At 43.1% G+C, this 25184-nt stretch overlaps 2 protein-coding genes and 1 non-coding gene across 3 annotated transcripts in view; 2 read left to right on the top strand and 1 right to left on the bottom strand.

The window, feature by feature from the left end:
* Positions 1 to 25184, bottom strand: part of LOC118372575 (solute carrier family 25 member 44-like) — a 140864-nt gene that overhangs the window by 96464 nt on the left and 19216 nt on the right. The gene's annotated exons all lie outside the window — the stretch shown is intronic.
* LOC118372570 (paired amphipathic helix protein Sin3a-like) lies at positions 1184 to 25060 on the top strand. The gene is given in 22 exon segments (XM_052515844.1): positions 1184 to 1395; positions 2834 to 3038; positions 3244 to 3423; positions 4263 to 4369; positions 4616 to 4940; positions 6781 to 7032; positions 9666 to 9818; positions 10164 to 10301; positions 10916 to 11002; positions 11224 to 11342; positions 12027 to 12237; positions 12511 to 12627; positions 12744 to 12982; positions 13120 to 13303; positions 15080 to 15674; positions 16937 to 17106; positions 17340 to 17513; positions 17756 to 17848; positions 17962 to 18056; positions 20774 to 20825; positions 20828 to 20977; positions 22206 to 25060. Coding segments are annotated over 21 exon segments (3858 nt in total). The 5' UTR covers positions 1184 to 1395; positions 2834 to 2855; the 3' UTR covers positions 22440 to 25060.
* Positions 11427 to 11564, top strand: LOC118372573 (small nucleolar RNA U109). Its single transcript, XR_004823235.1, has one exon. It is a non-coding gene; the product is annotated as a small nucleolar RNA U109 (small nucleolar RNA).

Here is a 25184-nt window from a genome sequence, read left to right as displayed (position 1 = left end):
TATAATGTCCACCTGTTGTTATTCCATTTGCACAACAGCATGTGAAATGTATTGTCAATCAGTGTTGCTTCCTCAGTGGACAGTTTGATTTCATATAAGTGTGATTGACTTGAAGTTACATTGTGTTGTTTAAGTGTTCCCTTTATTTTTTTGAGCAGTGTAGTATATCTTAATTGGATGTTGGCATGCACACTTTTGTGGGAATGTATCAAAAGTGGACTAATGAATATGGGGGGGGTTGAGTAAAATTATCCTGCAATTAGCAAATTATACTCGATTTTATTTTTAAACTGCCGTTGACACATATTTACAAGAGTTTCCTCCACTGTTAAGTGAAATTGAAAGGTTGTCAAAGTTTTTTTTTTTAACAACCTTTCTAATAACTCCCAATGCATACCAATCAAATTCGATCAAATGTATTTATAAAGCCATCAACAGTTGTCACATCATTACAGTAACCCGGTCTTAACTAATCAATATTATTGATACTACTCCCGCCCCACGTTTACTACAAACATAGATCGTGCTTTTGTACGCACAAAGACGACTCCTGCTGGGGCTTTAGTTCATCAGTCTTCAGGTGCAAGGACAAACCAGGTCTGATACGCAGTTTGTCACAAAAAGGCGTATTGGTCTCCTACTCCCGCTGAAATAGTGTTAATCCTCATGAATTTCACTTAATTCAAACATTTTATACCCATGAAACATAAACCCTCTGACTGACTACCAGATTCTCCGAAGTAAGAACATGTAATTTACCATTTGGAAAAGCACCAGAAGGAAGCACCTTTTATAGTATCGCTTTGGTTATAACTGATTTGTGAAGCATCTATAGTCTGGTTCATATATACTATATGTTGTGCTTATGAAGTCGTTGAGCACTATAATACCTATGCGGTTGTGCTGTATCCTCGTGTCAAGATACGACAAGGCACAAAGTAGCGTATTATGTTCATACAGGTACAGTAGCTATATTTCTTACATTATCATCGAGTTTACGGTTCTATATATTATATTTTGTAGTCAATGGTAAAAAATAAAGTTTGCGGAGGTCTAAAAATGCCTGTAAGTAACATTTTTTCCCCGATCTGAGTGACTGGAAATCTGACCAATGAAGTTCCGTTGCTATTGTTTCCTCTGTTGAAGAGTTGCCAATGATCATTTAGAATGGGAGGAGACTAGCCGCCCTCATTGGAACCACGCCTCTGTTCAAGGAGCGTACTAGCCACAGGGATTGTTGTTAGCGGGTTTGCTAGCAGGGGCAGTTCTTCTTTGACATTTCAATTGGAATATGCACCCTCAATCTTGATACGGTTTAACTGGCGAATTTTTGTCATTTGACTGAGAAAATCCAAATTTGGTTCGACAAGTTGTTATTGGTCTCAGTCAGTTGAGGTGAGTTTTATCTCTCAAGCTAACGTTAGCTCGCTAACTAAGCCCATTTGAAGCAAAACTAAATGGCGCTAGCTACGTGCTGTTACAGCAAGTTGCTACATAACCTTGTCAGACCGATGCATAAATACATCTCAGAAAATGTTATTTCTGCTGGCAGACTGAGTCTTTAAACATTAACGATGCTTGCTTTAGCATGTCGAAATGTCGCTAATGTTCGCTGGCTAATGTGTTTTTGACGATTAGCTAGCTACAGTAGTTCCATGAGCTAGTGAACAGCATCGTACAACAGTAGTTGGCTAGCTAAACATTTAGATAGGATTCGGACAAATTAACGACTGTAACTAGCTAATCGTGAAAAACACATTTATCCAGCGAAAAACAGTATTTGCTACAGTATTGAGATAATGTTAGCAAGGACAGTTGTTGTGCTACCTAACGTTAGTCGAATCACTGGGTTTCATGATGATGACGTTCGACCATGGCTGGTTAGCGTAAAGCCACAATGTGTTGCTAGCAGTAGCTTACTAAAAAGACCACCGGGAAGTCAACCATCCCTTGTTAGCTAACGTTAACTGAAATCTATTTTTTAATTGAAATTTTCGTTATTACGATAGCTAAGGCTAACGCGTTAGTTAAAAATGAAAAGGCAAATAGTTAACAGTACCCTGCACATTATTTGACCTGACACGCTCGTACATTTAGCCACACAAGTTCGGGCGCGCACGACTCCGCTAGCAGTGGATGGCGTCAGGCCCTCTCTTGGCAGAGGGGGAGGGGAATGGGCAGGTCTTATGGCTGGTTTAGAAGCTAACCGCTAGCCAGTTAACATCTCACTGTTAGCTTGTGGATTGTCTTTGGGACATGTCGCCACCGCTAAATAAGAAACATACATTTAATTGGATTAGACTTATGGATGTGTTCCCTAGCCATATTCCATATGTTGGTTTACCATCTTGAGTGATCAGAGTAACGTTACTTCCGAGTTATCTTAGCAAGCACGCTAGCTAGATAAATGGTTGAATAACGTTGTCCAGTCGGTATCTTGCCAATGCGTCCCTCGTCCCTACACACTATAGTTAGCTACATAGTAATCTATGTATTGTCCACTAAAGCAGTCAATGTGAATTCTAGCTCATATATATTCTGGTCAAACGTCCTTCTTTGTGACGTACTGAGTTCTCCAGCCTTGTTGGGGGGGGGGCTACCACTCTCCCTCCAAAGTGATCACAATAACGTTCATATCACTTAAAAATATATATATATATAGCCACTAGTTGTGGGTGAGACAGAGACTGGAGAATCCCATAAATGTGTGCCAGAGTCTGAAATGTGCTAAATGAATGTATGCAACTTGAAATTCGCAGTTGTGTCAGGGTGACTATCGATTTATCAATCTAATATGCCTAAATGTTAACTGTGTTGTACCTGTGCCTCCTAGCTCTTTTGAGTATGAATATACAATGAAGCGGCGTGTGGAGGATCAGGAACCAGTATTTGCGTCCCAGCAGCAGCGTCGCCCCCCAGTCCCAGGTACTGCGGAGGGCTTCCAGCACCGCGTCCTAGCCCCAGCCGTGTACGAGGCCGTCACCGACAACATGCAGCCTTCCCCCGGCATCCAATACTCCATCCCCCAGGGTTACCAGGTATGGGACCTGTTGCCCTATCTCTTTAATCTAGATGAGAGCGTGTTGCACAGAAAATAATAATTTTGATAGATTCTACAATGCATTAATTTATAAGTGCCAATTAACCAGCAAACTGTAGTTTCTGTATTTGCCTTTTTCAAGGCTTTGTTTACTATTTTACCACGGGCATAATGCTGATATTTGACTGATTCTTGTCCTCCAGGTTCCCACAATGCCCCAGAACTCCAGTGGCCATGGACATGCCTCTAGTCCCGCTGCACTTGTCGGGCCCCACCCCCACAGTCCAGCTGTCCAATCACAGGGGGCTGCGGTGGTCCAGAGCCATGCCCATCCTTTGGCCCCTATGGCCCCCTCACAGGGTGCCCAGTTCCAGCGACTCAAGGTGCATTTTTCATATGTATACATTTTATTGAATGTACAAAAGAGATCAAAATAAGCACATGTAGTAAATACAGAATAAAGTGGAGGTATGATGGACTCAATTAGGACCTGTTGATTTCAAAGCATGGTAGATAATAGGCCTGGGAGTTGCCAGGGATACAATATCATCACCATACTTAGGTACCGATATGTATTGCGATTCTATATGTATTCTGTCATTGAATTGCTATTCCACGTTACAAACATTGCTCACTGTATGACTGCTGCAGAGGGACGAGAGCCATGGGAAAATTAGTTTTGATCAGTCATGGAAATACAAGTGCTGAAAACAAGCTATGAAGGAGAAGTACTGGAGTATAGGGATCCAGAATGGAGCAGCGGTCTAAGGCACTGCATCACTACAGACCCGGGTTCCATTCCGGGCTGTATCACCACCAGCCGTGATCGGAGTCCCATAGGGTGGTGCACAATTAGCCCAGCATCTTCCTGGTTAGGGGAGGGTTTGGATGGGGTAGGCCGTCATTGTAAATTAAGAATTTGTTCTTAGCTGACTTGCCTAGTTAAATAAGGGTTAAATACCTTTTTTTAAGGTGGTTCAGCCAACTAGTGCAAAAATAATATTGGGATATTGTCAAAATGATAGGGATATTATTTTGGATGATATATCCTACGTCTAACTGTATTGAGCCCCCCCATCACTAGTAGATAATACAGCAATGAGACTAGTCAACAATTAAAGTATGGAGCTCATTGGGATGTTTTCATTATCTTGATCAATCCCCACTTCATCTCCTTATACCTTTTGAGAACATTGTTTGACTGGCATAACTGTGTTTGTAGGTTGAAGATGCTCTGTCCTACTTGGACCAAGTGAAACTGCAGTTTGGGAATCAGCCTCAAGTCTACAACGACTTCCTTGACATCATGAAAGAGTTCAAGTCACAGAGGTCAGTTACAATTTAGTTTGTTTTTCTAAGCAAACACTGTAAACATCCATGTAAGTCGTGGCCTCTTGCTGCAGGAAGATATTCCATGTGTTTGAGGGGATCATTTTGAGCAAGGCGAGGTGGGGAATCACTAATCTTGATCACATAATTAGTAGTTATTTGAGAAGCGAGGTGATTTGTAGATCAGTGATTCTGCACAGTAACTACCATGTAGTCAATCTTAAACACACACATTTACTTTCACAGCATCGACACTCCAGGTGTGATCAGCCGTGTCTCCCAGCTCTTCAAGGGCCACCCAGACCTCATCATGGGATTCAACACCTTCCTGCCGCCGGGCTACAAGATCGAGGTCCAGACCAACGAGCAGGTCAACGTGACCACGCCAGGACAGATCCACTACATCACCCCGCACGGCATCTCTGTCCAGAACCTCCCCGTTACGGGGCCACCCAGCCAGCCGGTGCCCCATCATCACCAGGCCCTGCAGCTGCCCAGTGGGCCCCCCACCAGCACCGCCACAGCCAGCACCGCTCTACCCACCCAGCCTACACCGGCCAAGACCAGCAAGGTTCCAGCTCACTAAGACCCCTTTCCTTTGTTGTGTCATTCTGTGCAAGAACCTCTTCTCAAGTTCTTTGTTTCTGCGTGTTTAGTTTCCTATTGGAGATTTGAACCACAAGTCATTGGCTTATTTCTTCATTTGTTATGTAAACATGTATACATTTACTTATTACTGTATAGTTGCTTATGTCAAATATATTATTCAACTGTTTTATTGTTATGTGCTGCTGTACACTACCATTCAAAAGTTTGGGGTCACTTAGACATTTCCTTGGTTTTGAAAGAAAAGCACCTTTTTTTTGTCCATTAAAATAACATAAAATTGATCAGAAACAGTGTAGACATTGTTAATGTTGTAAATGACTCTTGTAGCTGGAAACGGCTGGTTTTTAATGGAATAACTTCATAGGCGTACAGAGATCCATTATCAGCAACCATCACTCCTGTGTTCCAATGGCACATTGTGTTAGCTAATCCAAGTTCATCATTTTAAAAGGCTAATTGGTCATTAGAAAACCCTTTTGAAATTGTTAGCACAGCTGAAAACTGTTCTGATTTAAAGAAGCAATAAAACTGTCCTGGAGCATTAGCATTTGTGGGTTCAATTACATGCTCAAAATGGCCAGAAACAAAGTACTTTCTTCTGAATCTCATCAGTCTATTCTGAGAAATGAAGGCTATTCCACGTTGGAAATTGCCAAGAAACTGAAGATCTCATACAACACTGTGTACTACTACTCCCTTCACAGAACAGCACAAACTGGCGCTAACCAGAATAGAAATAGGAATGGGAGGCCCCGGTGCACAACTGCGCAGGAGGACAAGTACATTAGGGTTTCTTGTTTGAGAAACAGACGCATCACAAGTCCTCAACTGGCAGCGTCATTAAATAGTACCTGTAAAACACCAGTCTCAACGTCAACAGAAGAGGCTACTCCGGGATGCTGGCCTTCTAGGCAGAGTTCCTCTGTCCAGTGTCTGTGTTCTTTTGCCCATATTAATATTTTATTTTTATTGGCCAGTCTGAGATCTGGCTTTTCCTTTCAACTCTGCCTAGAATGCCAGCATCCCGAAGTCGCCTCTTCGCTGTTGACGTTAACTAGTGTTTCGCGGGTACTATTTAATGAAGCTGCCAGTTGAGGACTTGAAGTGTCTGTTTCTCAAACTAGACACTGATGTACTTGTCCTCTTGCTCAGTTGTGCTCCGGGGCCTCCCACTCCTTCTATTCTGTTTAGAGCCATTTTGCACTGTTCTGTGAAGGGAGTCATACATAGTGTTGTACAAGATCTTCAGTTTCTTAATTTCTCACATGAAATAGCCTTCCATTCTCAGAATAACAATAGACTGACGAGATTCAGAAGAAAGGTCTTTGTTTCTGACCATTTTGAGCCTGTAATCGAGCCCACAGCTGATGCTCCAGATACTCAACTAGTCTAAAGAAGGCCAGTTTTATTGCTTCTTTAATCAGAACGACAGTTTTCAGCTGTGCTAACATAATTGCAAAAGGGTTTTCTACTGATCAATTAGCCTTTTTGAAATTATTAACTTGGATTAGCTAACACAACGTGCCATTGAAACACAGGAGTGATGGTTGCTGATAATGGACCTATGTAGATATTCCATAAAAAATCAGCTGTTTCCAGCTACAATAGTCATTTACAACATTAACAATGTCTACGCTGTATTTCGGCTTAATTTGATGTAATTTTAATGCACACAAAAAAAATTGCTTTTCTGTATAAAAAAAAAAACAATGACATTTCTAAGAGACCCCAAACTTTTGAATGGTAGTGTATATTTCATATTTGGGGGCAACTCATTGTCGATCTCCTTTTCCCCCCCACAGCCGATGCAGTCTCCTGCCCTGACCCCGACTAGCCAACCCAACCCATCAATCCCATCCTATGCCTCCCCACGGTCCCCCTCGGTCCAGTCCCACGCCCCGGTGAGCAGCACCCCTTCCAGCGGGCCTCCCCTGCAAAACAACCAGCCAGTGGAGTTCAACCACGCCATCAACTACGTCAACAAGATCAAGAACCGCTTCCAGGGGCAGCCCGACATCTACAAAGCCTTCTTGGAGATCCTGCACACTTACCAGGTAAAAACACAGCGCGAGAACTGCCCCATACAAAGCATTTCATTCAATAAATCTGGCTTCTTTCTGAAGGGTGATTTATTTTCAGTGTAAACAACAAGCTATAAAAAAGACAGTACACACAGAGATCTGTTCGTAACCTGGGTCACCATTCAATATGAACTTGAGGTTCCATTCCAGTGCTATAACGAAACTGCCGACGGGGCAGTGGTGCCCTTTGTGTGGTCTCCCTGGTCACTTTCTGGGAACAGGGATACAAGAACCAGAGATAATCATTGTAGAAAGAAACTTTAGAGGAAGGAAATTCAGATCATTCTGATTGTGCGCCGCCCTGGCCCAGTGTCGTCCTGGTTAGGGTTTGGACGGTGTAGGCCATCACTGTAAATAAGAATGTTAACTGACTTGCCTTGTTAAGTAAATACATATATGTAATGTTATTTACATTGACCCTATTATGTCATCCATGATTCATTCTTGGTGTAGTCTGTAACCAGTGGTCTGAAGTTCTTGGTGTAGTCTGTAACCAGTGGTTTGAAGTTCTTGATATAGTCTGTAACCAGTGGTCTGAAGTTCTTGGTATAGTCTGTAACCAGTGGTCTGAAGTTCTTGGTGTAGTCTGTAACCAGTGGTCTGAAGTTCTTGGTATAGTCTGTAACCAGTGGTCTGAAGTTCTTGGTATAGTCTGTAACCAGTGGTCTGAAGTTCTTGGTGTAGTCTGTAACCAGTGGTCTGAAGTTCTTGGTATAGTCTGTAACCAGTGGTCTGAAGTTCTTGGTGTAGTCTGTAACCAGTGGTCTGATTGAAGTTCTTGGTGTAGTCTGTAACCAGTGGTCTGATTGAAGTTATTGGTGTAGTCTGTAACCAGTGGTTTGAAGTTCTTGGTGTAGTCTGTAACCAGTGGTTTGAAGTTCTTGGTGTAGTCTGTAACCAGTGGTCTGACTGAAGTTATTGGTGTAGTCTGTAACCAGTGGTCTGAAGTTCTTGGTATAGTCTGTAACCAGTGGTCTGAAGTTCTTGGTGTAGTCTGTAACCAGTGGTCTGATTGAAGTTCTTGGTGTAGTCTGTAACCAGTGGTCTGATTGAAGTTCTTGGTATAGTCTGTAACCAGTGGTCTGATTGAAGTTCTTGGTGTAGTCTGTAACCAGTGGTCTGATTGAAGTTATTGGTGTAGTCTGTAACCAGTGGTTTGAAGTTCTTGGTGTAGTCTGTAACCAGTGGTTTGAAGTTCTTGGTGTAGTCTGTAACCAGTGGTCTGACTGAAGTTATTGGTGTAGACTGTAACCAGTGGTCTGATTGAAGTTCTTGGTGTAGTCTGTAACCAGTGGTCTGATTGAAGTTCTTGGTGTAGTCTGTAACCAGTGGTCTGATTGAAGTTCTTGGTGTAGTCTGTAACCAGTGGTCTGATTGAAGTTCTTGGTGTAGTCTGTAACCAGTGGTCTGATTGAAGTTCTTGGTGTAGTCTGTAACCAGTGGTCTGATTGAAGTTCTTGGTGTAGTCTGTAACCAGTGGTCTGATTGAAGTTCTTGGTGTAGTCTGTAACCAGTGGTCTGACTGAAGTTATTGGTGTAGTCTGTAACCAGTGGTCTGATTGAAGTTCTTGGTGTAGTCTGTAACCAGTGGTCTGATTGAAGTTCTTGGTGTAGTCTGTAACCAGTGGTCTGATTGAAGTTCTTGGTGTAGTCTGTAACCAGTGGTCTGATTGAAGTTCTTGGTGTAGTCTGTAACCAGTGGTCTGACTGAAGTTATTGGTGTAGTCTGTAACCAGTGGTCTGACTGAAGTTATTGGTGTAGTCTGTAACCAGTGGTCTGATTGAAGTTCTTGGTGTAGTCTGTAACCAGTGGTCTGATTGAAGTTCTTGGTGTAGTCTGTAACCAGTGGTCTGATTGAAGTTCTTGGTGTAGTCTGTAACCAGTGGTCTGACTGAAGTTCTTGGTGTAGTCTGTAACCAGTGGTCTGATTGAAGTTCTTGGTGTAGTCTGTAACCAGTGGTCTGAAGTTCTTGGTGTAGTCTGTAACCAGTGGTCTGATTGAAGTTCTTGGTGTAGTCTGTAACCAGTGGTCTGATTGAAGTTCTTGGTGTAGTCTGTAACCAGTGGTCTGATTGAAGTTCTTGGTGTAGTCTGTAACCAGTGGTCTGATTGAAGTTCTTGGTGTAGTCTGTAACCAGTGGTCTGATTGACGTTCTTGGTGTAGTCTGTAACCAGTGGTCTGATTGAAGTTCTTGGTGTAGTCTGTAACCAGTGGTCTGATTGAAGTTCTTGGTGTAGTCTGTAACCAGTGGTCTGATTGAAGTTCTTGGTGTAGTCTGTAACCAGTGGTCTGATTGAAGTTCTTGGTGTAGTCTGTAACCAGTGGTCTGATTGAAGTTCTTGGTGTAGTCTGTAACCAGTGGTCTGATTGACGTTCTTGGTGTAGTCTGTAACCAGTGGTCTGATTGAAGTTTTTGGTGTAGTCTGTAACCAGTGGTCTGACTGAAGTTCTTGGTGTAGTCTGTAACCAGTGGTCTGATTGAAGTTCTTGGTGTAGTCTGTAACCAGTGGTCTGATTGAAGTTCTTGGTATAGTCTGTAACCAGTGGTCTGATTGAAGTTCTTGGTGTAGTCTGTAACCAGTGGTCTGATTGCTGCTTTTGCAGAAGGAGCAGCGAAACGCGAAGGAGGCGGGGGGGAACTACACTCCGGCATTAACAGAGCAGGAGGTGTACGCTCAGGTGGCACGGCTCTTCAAGAACCAGGAGGACCTGCTCTCGGAGTTCGGACAGTTCTTACCGGATGCCAACAGTTCAGTGGTGAGTGTTTCGCGTCCACGCTAAAATAGTGCTCTATTGCAAGAGATAATGCTTCCTTCACCTGAGATGTTATTTCAGAATGATAGAAGTTGAGTTTAAACTATGTGAGGACATTGAATTACAAACTTGGCCACTGTCATATCGTGTTGTTATTTTCATATGACTAATACCACCTGTTTTATTTACTACATCATGTGACTCAGACAGGGTGCTTGATCAAGATGCACTGATAATGCCTTTCAGTTTGATGTAAAAGTTGTATGTTCTGTGCAGATCTACACAGATGTTGCCTATCTTAAACTCTCACGTTTATCTCTGATCCAGAGTTGTCCCCCTTTTCTCCAGCTGCTGAGCAAGACCACGGCCGACCGGGCGGAGTCGGTGCGCAACGACCACGGCACCACGGTCAAGAGGCAGCGGCTCAACCAGAACGGCTGTCCAATCCGGAGGCATTCTGGAGCGGGCGCAACGCCTCCCGTCAAGGTAAACTAGCGCCCTCTCATTGACAGTGTCAAGCCTTTGTATGTAAACGTTTTGGCGCCAAACCGGTGGCAGTTGTGAAAGAGTAAATAATTGAGAATAATTTCATCGTTTGACTTTTTTCAATAATTAGGTTATTTTCTCTTAAAACCATATGGTCTATCCACTAGAAGCTAATGGACAATATGGACACAGATATAACAAATGAATACTATATATTGTTTTGTTTTTAAAAAAGTTATTCAAGTATAAATTACCCAAATTACCATAGATTACCTGTTAATTACCCAAATTACTGAAGATTCCGATAGATTACCGGTAGCTTTGCAACCATAGTTGTCAGACATGCGGTTATTAAGAAACTAGTTAGCAGTAGTAACAGTTGTAATACTGTTCAGACAGCTTAGAATGGTATACTTTTGACTAGAGTGTCCCATAGATCTGTCAACACTTTAAATGTGGGATTTTTACCTTATTTTTTAGCTTCTCTTATTTACTGTAGAACTGTAATATACCTCTGAGGCCTCTGTCCCTGTATCAGTTAATTGGTCTACCATGTCAGTGGTAATGTAGTCCTTATTTATAATCCTCAATTCTTCTCTTTCCCACCCTTGCAGAAGAAACCCAAGATGTTGGGGAAAGACCATGCCAAGGCTGAGGCCAGCAAACACAGCATCGGCACAGAATCTCTCTTCTTTGAAAAGGTCCTTCTCCATTTTTGTTTTAAACCTAATGTGAATGTTATACAATAACATAAAATGTGATCTATACGAATGACACCTATAGAAATGATTTATTCTGTTCCAACTGAACATGATTTTGAATGAATGAATTGCCTGGTTGTGATGAGATGCTGTCCCCCTTACTGTAAAGTAATTCAGCGTGTGTTGAAGTGTGTATTTACAGAGCTGCTTTCTTATCATAGGTGAGGAAAGCCCTCCGGAGCTCTGAGGCCTATGACAACTTCCTGCGGTGTCTGCTCATCTTTAACCAGGAAGTGATTTCTCGTGCAGAGCTTGTGCAGCTAGTGCTGCCATTCCTGGGGTAAGCTTTAAGCAACTATCACCTGCGCGCCAAACAACCATTTAAAAAACTTTGCACAATTTATCAGCCTGACTACAGGATGCGCTGCATAGCTGTTGCAACTACCTTCTCTGCTGTGAGGAGTGTAGACAATTCAGTCATGCTACAGCAGATGAGTAGAGTTAACAGGGCCACCAGCCTCTCAAGATCAGGCTGAGTCGGTAGTATAAAACTCTGACACTCTGAGCATGTCAAAAAGGTGTTGCTAATATTTGGCAAAATTAATGTCCATGTTCATGATCTAAAAAGCTATAGGCATCCTTCTCTATTCCTATTATTGGCCTCCTATACATTGTCAGCTCGGGGAAGGCAGGTAGCCTAGTGGTTAGAGGCAGGTAGCCTAGTGGTTAGAGCGTTGGGCCAGTAACCGAAAGGTTGCTGGATCGAATCCCCGAGCTGACAAGGTAAAAATATGTCGTTCTTTCCCTGAACAAGGCAGTTAACCCACTGTTCCCAGGTAGGCTGTCATTGTAAATAAAAATGTGTTTTTAACCGACTTGCCTCGTTAAATAAAGGTTAAATTAAAAATAAAATATTACATTAAAAATGGCCTTGTTCGTTAACGGCATGTGAAAATACAAGCTCTGTTATTCATCCTGATATTTTACTGCCCATCTAACACCCATTCTGGAATGTGATCTGCAGAAAATTCCCAGAGCTGTTCTCCTGGTTCAAAAACTTCCTGGGCTACAGAGAGTCCAGCCACATCGAGAGCTTTCCCAAGGAGAGGACCACAGAGGGCATGGCCATGGAGATTGACTACGCTTCCTGTAAGAGGTTGGGCTCCAGCTACAGGGCGCTACCCAAGAGCTACACACAGCCCAAGTGTACAGGGAGGACCCCACTGTGTAAAGAGGTGAGCGTAGCAGTTACTGACAGTCAAATGTTACCCGTCAAAATCAACCAAATTGAATCATAGGATCAATAAAAACCTGAGGAATTAGTCAAATACATGTTTGTGTATTGGAAAATTAAGAGCAAAGAAAATACAATTTTAGTCACTTTTTTGCATGAGTCATCCTGCCAGTGAAGTCGATCACATGGGGTTTAATTGGTTAGTACTGAGATGTTGTTCATCTTGGCAAGTGACTGAATTAGAGCAGAGTTTTAACAGTATGGTCCATTTCAGGTCCTGAATGACACGTGGGTGTCGTTCCCTTCGTGGTCAGAGGATTCTACCTTTGTCAGCTCCAAGAAGACCCAGTATGAGGAGCATATTTACAGATGTGAGGACGAGCGCTTCGAGGTGAGACTTTCCCCCCCTCTCATGGTGGTTATATTCTAATAGTACAAACCAAAGTATGCTGATGTCAGCACATCACTTCAGACAGGACATTTTCCATACTCTTCTTCTCCCTGCAGCTGGACGTGGTGCTGGAGACCAACCTGGCCACCATAAGAGCTCTGGAGGCCGTACAGAGGAGGCTGTCGCGCATGACGGCCGAGGAACAGGTCAAGTTCCGGCTGGACAACACCATGGGCGGCTGCTCCGAGGTCATCCACCGCAAGGCCATCCAGAGGATATACGGCGACAAGGCCGCTGACATCATCGACGGGCTCAAGAGGAACCCGGCTGTGTCCGTCCCTATAGTACTCAAGAGGTGTGATATGAAGAGGTTGTGTGATCGACAGTAAATGTAAATTAGAGTCATGTAAAGCGACCTAAGCAACAGCTTCCAGAGAACATGTTGCTGTCCCATGTTAACCACGGTATGTGTTCTGATTGACCTCGTTCCAGGTTAAAGATGAAAGAAGAAGAATGGAGGGAAGCCCAGAGAGGATTCAACAAGATCTGGAGGGAGCAGAATGAGAAGTATTACCTCAAGTCCCTGGACCACCAAGGCATCAACTTCAAGCAGAATGACACCAAGGTGTTCCGCTCAAAGACCTTGCTCAATGAGATTGAGACCATATACGATGAGGTAAAAGGCAGTGATATACCACTTACTTGATCTGATCCATGTGTTAATATCTCCCAAGTATTGATTAAAGCTTTTTTAATATATATATATATATATATATATACACAGTGCCTTGCAAAAGTATTCGGCCCCCTTGAACTTTGCGACCTTTTGCCACATTTCAGGCTTCAAACATAAATATATAAAACTGTATTTTTTTGTGAAGAATCAACAACAAGTGGGACACAATCATGAAGTGGAACGACATTTATTGGATATTTCAAACTTTTTTAACAAATCAAAAACTGAAAAATTGGGTGTGCAAAATTATTCAGCCCCCTTAAGTTAATACTTTGTAGCGCCACCTTTTGCTGCGATTACAGCTGTAAGTCGCTTGGGGTATGTCTCTATCAGTTTTGCACATCGAGAGACTGAAATTTTTTCCCATTCCTCCTTGCAAAACAGCTCGAGCTCAGTGAGGTTGGATGGAGAGCATTTGTGAACAGCAGTTTTCAGTTCTTTCCACAGATTCTCGATTGGATTCAGGTCTGGACTTTGACTTGGCCATTCTAACACCTGGATATGTTTATTTTTGAACCATTCCATTGTAGATTTTGCTTTATGTTTTGGATCATTGTCTTGTTGGAAGACAAATCTCCGTCCCAGTCTCAGGTCTTTTGCAAACTCCATCAGGTTTTCTTCCAGAATGGTCCTGTATTTTGGCTCCATCCATCTTCCCATCAATTTTAACCATCTTCCCTGTCCCTGCTGAAGAAAAGCAGGCCCAAACCATGATGCTGCCACCACCATGTTTGACAGTGGGTATGGTGTGTTCAGGGTGATGAGCTGTGTTGCTTTTACGCCAAACATAACGTTTTGCATTGTTGCCAAAAAGTTCCATTTTGGTTTCATCTGACCAGAGCACCTTCTTCCACATGTTTGGTGTGTCTCCCAGGTGGCTTGTGGCAAACCTTAAACAACACTTTTTATGGATATCTTTAAGAAATGGCTTTCTTCTTGCCACTCTTCCATAAAGGCCAGATTTGTGCAATATACGACTGATTGTTGTCCTATGGACAGAGTCTCCCACCTCAGCTGTAGATCTCTGCAGTTCATCCAGAGTGATCATGGGCCTCTTGGCTGCATCTCTGATCAGTCTTCTCCTTGTATGAGCTGAACGTTTAGAGGGACGGCCAGGTCTTTGTAGATTTGCAGTGGTCTGATACTCCTTCCATTTCAATATTATCGCTTGCACAGTGCTCCTTGGGATGTTTAAAGCTTGGGAAATATTTTTGTATCCAAATCCGGCTTTAAACTTCTTCACAACAGTATATTGGACCTGACTGGTGTGTTCCTTGTTCTTCATGATGCTCTCTGCGCTTTTAACGGACCTCTGAGACTATCACAGTACAGGTGCATTTATACGGAGACTTGATTACACACAGGTGGATTGTATTTATCATCATTAGTCATTTAGGTCAACATTGGATCATTCAGAGATCCTCACTGAACTTCTGGAGAGAGTTTGCTGCACTGAAAGTAAAGGGGCTGAATAATTTTACACGCCCAAATTTTTCAGTTTTTGATTTGTTAAAAAAGTTTGAAATATCCAATAAATGTCGTTCCACTTCATGATTGTGTCCCACTTGTTGTTGATTCTTCACAAAAAAATACAGTTTTATATCTTTATGTTTGAAGCCTGAAATGTGGCAAAAGGTCACAAAGTTCAAGGGGGCCGAATACTTTCGCACGGCACTGTAAGCTACTCTAACCTGTGTTTTTTTTGCCTCCATTTAGCGACAGGAACAGGCTTCCGAGGACACGGCCCCCGTGCCTGGCGGGCCCCACATGACCCTGACCTACCAGGACAGCCAGATCCTGGAGGACGCCGCCGCGCTCATCATCCACCACGTCAAGAGGCAGGTCGGCATCCAGAAGGAGGACAAGTACAAGATCAAACAGGTCATCCACCACTTTATCCCAGACATGCTGTTCGCCCGGCGCGGGGAGCTGTCGGATGTAGAGGAAGAGGAAGACGAGGAGGAGGAGGAGGAAGAAGACGAAACCGGGCCAGATGAAGACGGGTCAAAGAAGCACAACGGGTTGGCTGGCAGTGGTGGCTCCGCTAAGTCTAAGCTGCTATTCGGCAACACGGGGGCACAGAAACTGCGTGGCCTAGACGACGTCTACAACCTCTACTACGTCAACAACAACTGGTACATCTTCCAGCGCCTGCATCAGATCCTCTGTTTGCGGTTGTTGCGCATCTACGGGCAGGCAGAGAGGCAGATCGAGGAGGACTGCAGGGAACGGGAGTGGGAGAGGGAGGTGCTGGGTGTCAAACGGGATAAGAGTGAGAATCCTGCCGTCCAGCTGAGACTAAAGGAGCCCAGTAAGTCCAGACAACCTTTAAAACCAAACTGCAGCACGCTATGAACCCACTGACCATTAAGGTTTAGATCAAAAGATCACACATTTTTTTTTGCACCCAGTTTAACATTTTTCTATGGAGAAAATGTACTTTACCTTCATCATGCAGTTTTCTATCTGCAAAGCTTTTCCTCTGAAAGTCTGTCACGTTGTTTTTACTTTCATATCTGAAAAAAATGTACATGTACAGTACATGCTAACGTCTCCAGAAGAATGTTTTTTGACAACGTCAATGGTCCCAACACAGACCTTTGTTCCAATTAAACATAGATACCCTTCCTATCATCTACACCACAACCAGGGGGAGATATACCCTCCAGATGTTTTCCTAATCTCAATAGGCTAGCCGGGATCATGACAACTGTCTGTATTTTTAAATCTTCTGATTTCAACACGTTTTGCCAATGTATGGCTCATTCATGCCTAAGACACCCTCTGCAACCTCCCCCTAAGCGGAGAAAGCCACACAATCCTTACATTCAATGCTTCAAATATTGTGAGCTGCGCTTGTTTTTTTCATAGTGGATGGGCACTTGTGAAGCAACACAGGTTAACTATAAATGCTTCGTTATTTTGATAACTGAGAATAAATCAAATACATCGGTCAAATCAATGCATCAGATCAGACGTTAGTCAGAAGTTCTCCTACTAATAACAGATGAGGGTGAGACATTAGTTACATAACAATTCCTAAATAACATCCTTATAGCCCATAGTGTCATACTATGAAGTGGACGTTGTTGTACACACCATCTCTCATTTCACCAGGCTATGTTTTGCCATAATGATCTGATCACACTGTGCTACAAGGGATGTACATTAAGAATCCTACGGCAACCTTACCTGGGCCACATTCAGTAGCCAAACGTTGCCGAACGAAATGCCACCAATAGTCCGTTGTATCCTTATTCTAATGTAGGCTACATGTCAGAAAGGCATGTTTGTTCCACATAGAGTATATCTATCGGAACTTTTCAAAACGTTGCATCTTGCTGAACGCACCTCTGATGTTGATTGGCAGGTGGAATGATGTCTAATGAGGTTGCAAGGTAAAAGTGGGAGGCGGGATCAGGGCAGCAGAACAATGAACTGATACACACATGTAACTTAAACAGTTTTTCGGGACCCCTTTTGGCTGGTGAACGCTACTTTCAAAAACCACTTGCTGAAAGTCTACAAAACATCTGTACTATTACTTTAAATCCTGACCTTCTCCTTTTCCAGTGGACATTGAAGTGGAGGACTACTACTCTGCCTTCCTGGAGATGGTGCGGAACCTCCTGGACGGTAACATGGAGCCCACCCAGTACGAGGACTCCCTCAGGGAGATGTTCACCATCCACGCCTACACTGCCTTCACCATGGACAAGCTCATCCAGAGCATTGTCAGACAGGTCAGTACAGTCTTTTCCCTCCGTTAGGTCCCAGACGGCGAGAAAAAGCCAACCTTGAGGAACATCTAGGTGCCAAAATTGTCAACTGAAATCAGTTGAGGACAATCTCTTTCAGGCGCTGGGGGGGGGGGGCAACAGAGCTAAATGGGGGCCCACCCGGCCTAAACAATGATAACTTTGATGGCTGACTTAATGACTGTGCTCACACCTGGCGTTGTGGTTCCTATCACCAGCTCCAGCACATTGTGAGTGATGAGCTCTGCGTGCGCGTGACAGACCTCTACCTGAGCCAGAGCACCAACAAGGCCACCGGCGGCACCCTGTCCACCCAGGCCTCCAGAGCGACCGCCGAGGGGGCATACCAGCGCAAGGCGGAGCAGCTCATGTCCGACGAGAACTGCTTCAAGGTACGGTATGGGTGGGTGGATGGCTGTCCCACCTGGAATGTTATTGTGTCTCAGGAAAATACTTTGAGTTGCATTTGAACTTTCATGTGTTCTCTCTCCAGCTCTCTGGTTTTCTCTCTTGCTTTCGTTTTGTTCTTCTGTCCCCATTTTGTTCTTCTGTCTCCCCTGGTACGTTCTCTCTGACCTTTGCTGTCTTGTCTTGTTGGTTGTCTTGTTGTTTGACTGGTTTGTTTGTGGTCCAGCTGATGTTTGTGAAGAGCCAAGGCAGCGTGACCCTGACCCTGGAGCTGCTTGACACGGAGGAGGAGAACTCGGACGAACCCGCTGAGACAGAGGTGTGTGTTTGTTAGTGTGTTTGGCAGGCAGTCGCCACATGACATTTAGAACAGATTCAGATGAGTCAGGTTCTTGTGTTGTGACGGTAGTTCTCTTCTGGTTCTTTAAACAGCGGTGGTGCGACTACGTGGGACGCTACCTGAACTCGGACTCAGCGTCTCCAGAGCTGCGCGAGCACCTGGCCCAAAAGCCTGTGTTCCTCCCCAGGTGAGGCCTCTGGCTGTGTCTCCCCCGTCTGCACAGCTAACAGCATCTACCCTAAAGGCTCTCTAAGACAGGCCATGGTACTGTTTCACAAGCCAAAACCAGCTGACAAAAAAACAAAAACGACTCATTTTGAGAATGAGTGCAAGTCCATCTCCCTCTCGACGTGCAGGTCAGTTCCAGGTCAGTGTTTTTTGCACAAACCAAACTTTCAGGGCTTTCTCCCCGTAGCCTCAAACTAAATGGGGCTCCGAGACTTATCCACAAAGCACTTGTTTTGAAAAACTCTGCCAATAGTGATGAACACACACACCAGTTGAACTACAAGTGCACTAGGTCATTTTTGTGTTTGCTTTCCTCAGAAAAGTAGGCCTAAGTGCTAAAAAAAAATATATATATGTTTAGTAGAAATGCTGACGGTGCCTGTCCTGTTTTTGTTAGAGAGAATGTAATTGGCTGTCTACTCGAAAAGCAACTTGTTTCCCTCCATTTCTGCCCCCTGCCTTTATCTCCGAAAGATTGCACTTTACCCTGCCATCTTTTTAAATAGACTCATTATTTATCCATTTATTCACACTTTTTGTTTTGTTTTACGGGGCCCTTTTATTTATGAATATTGCAATTTTTATATTATATTAGTAGGATAGTATTTATTTCAACTTTCCCACTCAACAGACTAGTCATCAAATCATTGGGTAAAAAAATAAAAAATATTTCGTTAGATTTTTTTTATTGTGAGAATAAGGCTACAATAGTGGTTTGATATAAACTGAAAGGAGGAAGAAGAAGAAGAAGCAGTGAACAGGAGTTGACGTTTCACATTGCGTCTGTATGTAAGGGAAGGAAGTATTTTTATACCATGGAGCATATTAGTGTTCTATTGTACAATCATTTCCTCTGTTGGAGGAGAAGCATTTGGTTGAGCAGAAATTCTATATGTACAGTGTCCTTAATTGCATTGTCACGACGGCCATTTTTTTTTTTTTGTGGCATTGGTGACAGGCAAAAGACCCCTTTTTGTCGGTCTAGAAAAGGATTCAGATAAAATCATTTTTCTTTTTTATCAGCTGCCCTGTGTTTCCTGTAATTGTATTCATAGGGAAAACATTCTGTATGTGACTTCTTCTAATCACTGTTTAGATACATGTAAATGTTGTACGGATTGAGATTTGGGGTGTTCAGCATACTCTATTATAATGTGTAAAACAATTTAAGGATACAGTGCACTCCCGTTGCAATCTTTTTGTTGTGGGTGAGGTTTTTATACGAGTTGACCAAGACTAGTGCTGATAACTCATGAAAACCTGGTCAAGCACGGCATCTGCAACACTTGTACAAAAGAGAAGGGGCTTGTGAATAAAATGGTCTGAATTATATGCTCAAATGTTGGTGTATTTCTTTCCAGACGTCTCTCTGAGCATTGCATGGAAGGGTGGTTGGGTTCTCTATTAAGCCCTGAGATGAGTGTTGCACATCAAGCCTGTCTGTCTTTGGTTTTCAGTGCTTGTTGCCATTTTTCAAAAAGGGTGTCCATAATGTATCATATACATTTCAATGGGCTGGAAGGACCCGTGCAAAACAGGAACAAAAAAATTGGCGTCAGCCCCCCCCTTTTGTTTTATTTTACCCATTGCATATATTTGCTACTTGTCTTGCCTGGATATGATTTATCAGTGATCTCACCCACATTTAGTCTGTTTCTCATATCAAGAATATGAGAGGTTGGTACAAAAGTCAATAGGCATGATTCTCTTATTTTCCACCCCTAAAAGTACCTTCAAACAGCAGTGACAACCAGCAGGTTGTCTTTTCAGTTCAACGTTATCCTCATTGCATGGTCATAACTGCTCTGTACATTGTCAGTGGAAGTACTGTATGTGCACATCAAAGTATCCTTCAACCCATATCCTGGCTTGTTAACCCTTTTGGCGGCAATGTGTAAAAAAACAAATGAAATGTCCTTTCTCCCATTTCTATTGGAAATTGGCTACTCTAACTGCAATGTCCTAAGTGGCATTGACAAAATATGCTTCACGGTTTCAGTCCTCGCTCACCTCTACCCTGTGTGGTAAGTACACATTTAAACCTTTCATTAAAGCGGGGTGAATAATAATTGCATTTTTAATGCTTGCAAAATCATTTTTAAAATCTGGATTCAATTTGATTGACCAAAATATTGTTTGCCAAGGATATTAAAGACTAACAAGAGAATCAACATATGAATGTCAAACGGAAGTGCACTGTACAGGAATACTGCTGCTACTGCAATAGAGCCTACCCTTCCCCTAATCATTTGTGTCCCAGTTAAACTCTTATTGGGTGAGTTGCTATGCATGGGTATATCAAGACAAATCTTTACAGGGACGGCCCGCTCAAATTTCGCACATTTTCTGATCTATTAAAATTGTTAACTTTGAGTCGGAAATGGAAAACATTGGCCTAAATGACTGAGTGTTGTGACCTCTAAATAGCATTAGCGTTGGCCTGTTTTTTGGGAACCATGTGTCCTGTCATTTAGCTATAACTTTACACATCCTGTGCTCAACCAATGTTACAAATGGTATGGATATAGTGCATTGCAGTCTTAAGTACTCGCATGATTTGACCGAAATTTGCGTAAACTGTCCTTGTAAACTGAATTGCTATGTGGGAAGAGGGCACAGGTAAGCACGGTGTTACTGGCTCTGGTCTAATGCCAATCTTTCTCCTCTTCCAATCAGGAACCTCCGGCGGATCCGGAAGTGCCAGAGAGGGTGGGAGCAGCTGCAGCAGGCGAGGCGGCTACGGGGACGTCGGAGAAGTCCCACAGCGCTGAGGACCTGAAGATGGAGTGCATGTTCAAACTCAACTCGTACAAGATGGTGTACGTCTTCAAGTCGGAGGACTACATGTACAGACGCACTGCGTTGACCCGGGCTCATCAGGTAGGCAACACCACCGACCAATGTTCCCGAAAAGAATGTGGGCCACTGAGCAAATCTCAGGTCTGCTGAACGTAAATTTGAACATTTCTGGAAATTCTGTGCAACTTCCAGCACGTGTTTACTGTGAACACTGAGGCTGTACTCCCTTTAAGTTTTAACAGTGGCCAAGTAGGCTACTGTGGCTATTTGATCGGAAACAATGGCTAAAATGGATCCCATACCGTTTTAACATGGAAATAGCTGTTCTATCATTCAGCCTACAGTAGTAGCCAATGTGTGGTGTTCAATGTAGGTCTACATTCTATGAGACTTTAAAAACAACATGTGGGCTTGTCATTAACCTGTTAATACACTTGACTGAAAATGTTGTTTGATGCAAGAAACCACTTTACAAACTAAAATGCATAAATATTCCCATACCATTACTACAGATAATCAGACTAATGCCCTCTGCCTATTGGCTACTTTGCTTATTCAAGCCTGTCTCAAAATACAACACAGTCCCTTTAAGACAGTCTCTTTACCTGACTCACTTTTAAAAGAAGTCTAGAAATGCACACATTTTGTGCTCTTGTAAGAAGCAATCACTCCCCTATTGCTGACTACAAATGATCTATAACTGGGCTAATAACTCACTGACTAGCAAAGGGTATGAACAAAATGTGCAACCGTGGCTACATGCAGGGAATAGTCTAGAACAGTGGTCACCAACCTTTTCTGAGTCCCAGTCACTTTCTGAGTCAAGATGCAATCTGAGATCTACCGCTCAGAATTTTTTAAAACATGATTTAAGTAAGTCTATGCAACATTAACCAACATGAGACAATTAAAAGACACAACTAACAATACACTGAATTCATCAATGTTCAGTATTTTAAATTGTAAAGTCATGTCTTGCTACAACAAATGTTCCCATTTTGGGCGGTAAACTCGATAAAGTATTCAATAATCAAGGCATTAGAATGTACTGTAGGCCACCGAAATACAGCTCCTTCCACAAAAACATGTACCCAGGGGGACCTGGCTACTATTTCTATTTGGCTGGCAAGTAATGTGCTGGCAAGTAATGTACATGTGGAAAAGACTGAAGATATTGGAATATGTCATATTATGAAATAATTTAGAGAAACATAATGGCCGCTTACTGACGTTTCAACCAACATGGTGTTGGTCAGAGTGCTGATATGATCTTCACTACAGCTAACCCCGGTGTCCCTCCCTTCCCCAGTCCCACCAGAGAGTCCACACTCGCCTGCACCGCCGCTTCCAAGGCTTGGTGGACACCTGGGCCAAGGAACACGTGACCAGCGACATGGCCACCGACACCCGCAAGTGGCTGATGGGAGAGCGTCGCGAGGGTCTGTTGCCGTGCACCACCACCCGGGATCCCCAGGTCCTCTATTACCTGAAAATCAACAGATACCATGTGACGTATCATGGCAGCTCGTCAGGGGCACCTTAGCTCAACCCGGGTGACGAGATGACAGGAGTGTATTACTTGTCGTCATTTTAATACATCAGTTTGGCAGCAAATTGCTGGATTCTGGAAACTGCCGGATTACTTTATATTTGTTTTTATAAGGACTTTTTAAATGGACCCTCCCTATCTTTGCAGCACAAAAAAAAGCCAAATTTCCTATGTGGCCACCAACCAGTTGTCCATCAGCCCCCTGAACCCCCACCCACCCCTACCGGCCTGTCTTATGCCCCCTTTGAATACAGCAGAAGACGTGCTGCGACCGAATACTCTGAGTGCAAGAAAGGAAGCCGTTGTCGTGAAACAGCTATTGATCCTCGGCTGGACTGATCCTCAGACTGATGGATACTGTTGAGAGCCACGCAGAAAGAGCCATACAGAATGCTTGGCCTTCTCCCCCCTGTTTTGAAGCAATATACACCCATTGAAGTGGTTGAGGAGCACCACACCATCTGGTGTACAGGTCTCTAGTTTAACTGCTAAGGGGAACCACACAAGTCTCACAACCACTGTGAGTAGGAAGACTAGCATACAGGCATGGACTATGAACATGTATTTTATCCAGACCACAAGATGGCTTTTGGATTTTGTATAATTGTAAAGCCTGTGAATGTTTTTTTCAGTGGTACAGGTATGTGTACTATGTGTCCACAACATCTCTGGCAGCCGTGGTGTAGTTATTGGGCAGATTTCTGCGAAAATACCAGGTTTTCCCCCAGTCAGTCAAGTATAGTAACATCAGACTACCCACATACTGCTGATTTTGTAAATAGCTTGTTGATAGTCGTCCTTTTTGTCCGAGATGTGCATTGATGTGTACCCTAACAGACTTAGTTTAGACCTCGGGTCAAAAGTTGCTGAAGAGAAATAGCCTATATTGAAAATTTTAACAACTGTTTTTACCAAAGGAACTTTATTAGAGCCTTTTTCCTTTGTGTTCTGTTTCTTTCGTGTTATGTCATGTAAGCCTTCATTTAGCAAAGTATAACGTTTTCATTGTCTTGAAATGGATCATTTTATACAAAATGTTTCAAGACCTTATTTGTCTATCTGGTTTTTCACTCAAGTCATTGGCACCAGTTCCCATTCGGAATTTCTGAACAATGAATGTAGCCTAGAAACTATTTACGCTTTCCCTGTACATAATGTAAACGGTTTGTACCCCCTAAACCAATTCTCCAGTAATATATCCATCAGAATGTCTGGATCAGTCATCAAATATGGAACCGCTGATTCCATAAATCCACGTCGTCTTATTGTGGTCGGGATGATAGTTGCCATTGGTAACAGGCAGGTTGTTGCGTGTTAAGATTCCCACTTGGATCACAGGTTCCTCCTCCGGGGCCACAGTAGAGGGATCAGTCATGCCACCACCTACACAGGACCAATCAGCCACATGCAGCATCCCCATCTCTACTTTCTGGTAAATGTCACTTTAAACATGACTCAGAGACGTAAGACTCAGAGACGTAAGACTCCCGAGTCTGTTTCTGAAGCACAATCATGTTCCATTAAAATCAATCCAGATGAGATGTGGTTCTGCCTACTTTACAAGGTATTGATAATGTCTCAATCTAAAAGAGAACGGTGGTAATGGCCCCCCCAATGATAAACAGCAATGTTTTATACTGTCATGTTGTACACTTTCAGAAGGTGCAGGTGTAGACACATGTATACAATGATTTGTGAAATTGTATTCTGATCGCCAAATCTGGTCCATGTCCATAATAAGATCCACATTGACAACCATATGAGTATATATGTGAATGTATACCATTCAACCGCTACAATTGAATCATCAACAACCAAGCAACAAGCACACTGCATTTGACATGCGATTCCTTTCTCTTTTTCTTGTAAAAAGTCCTGTCCCCAGAAAGGTTGCGCCTGTAGTGTTTTGGGTTGGTGGTAATACTTCCATTTTCCCAGTGTTTCATCATCAAACTAATTTGAGTTTCATTTTGTCTAACCACATGTCACACCACTCGGTACCTCTTCAGGCCTGACCAGAACCTTCTCATCTGGCTCTGTTTCTGTCCAGCATAGCCTGTAAATTCTGGATGTTAATTCTGATCTCACATGAGAACCTGGGCATTCCGATTTACATGAACAAATGTAAACAAAAACACTTTGGCTACGGACATCAACCAGATCCTCAGATCCACTTGACTGAAGTCTTGCTCCTACACTACCGATGGAACGATCTCATGGAATAGATCCAAGCCACTACACCAGGGAATACTGTGGGGAGAGTTGTGTGTGAAGTTGGAACTGCCACCAATTGATCTGAAAGGAGGACATTCTAACAACCCAAATAGGACCAGTTTCCCCATCAACGTTTGGTCCCACAAGGCGACTCTGTCAGTGCTGTAACCAGCTAAAGACAATCTCTGGACTGTTTCTATCTTTAGACTGATTTTCATTTTTCTATTTACTGTGTTGAACATGGAGGACAGGAGGACGACCGGGCAGCTGAATTGTATATACAAACTACAAAGACTACATTTGTAGACCATTTTCTGTGTCCCTTTGTCACCTCTTCTTTGACTTCTATGATGTTGTGTAGTATGGTGTTTGGCATTAAACTCTGATTTGAATAGACTGAAGCCTTGTCCATAGTTTAATTTATTTTAAACCTCTAGGTGGCGCTCAAGTTGCTTGAACAAGAGAAACAGTCTGCATCTGTTCTGATTGGGCAAATCTTTGATGCTCCTTTTTGGTTCCTTGTCG

Source organism: Oncorhynchus keta, unplaced genomic scaffold (genome assembly GCF_023373465.1).
Source record: "Oncorhynchus keta strain PuntledgeMale-10-30-2019 unplaced genomic scaffold, Oket_V2 Un_scaffold_3208_pilon_pilon, whole genome shotgun sequence".
Lineage (NCBI taxonomy): Eukaryota > Metazoa > Chordata > Actinopteri > Salmoniformes > Salmonidae > Oncorhynchus > Oncorhynchus keta.
This window is presented reverse-complemented; position numbering and strand designations above follow the sequence as displayed.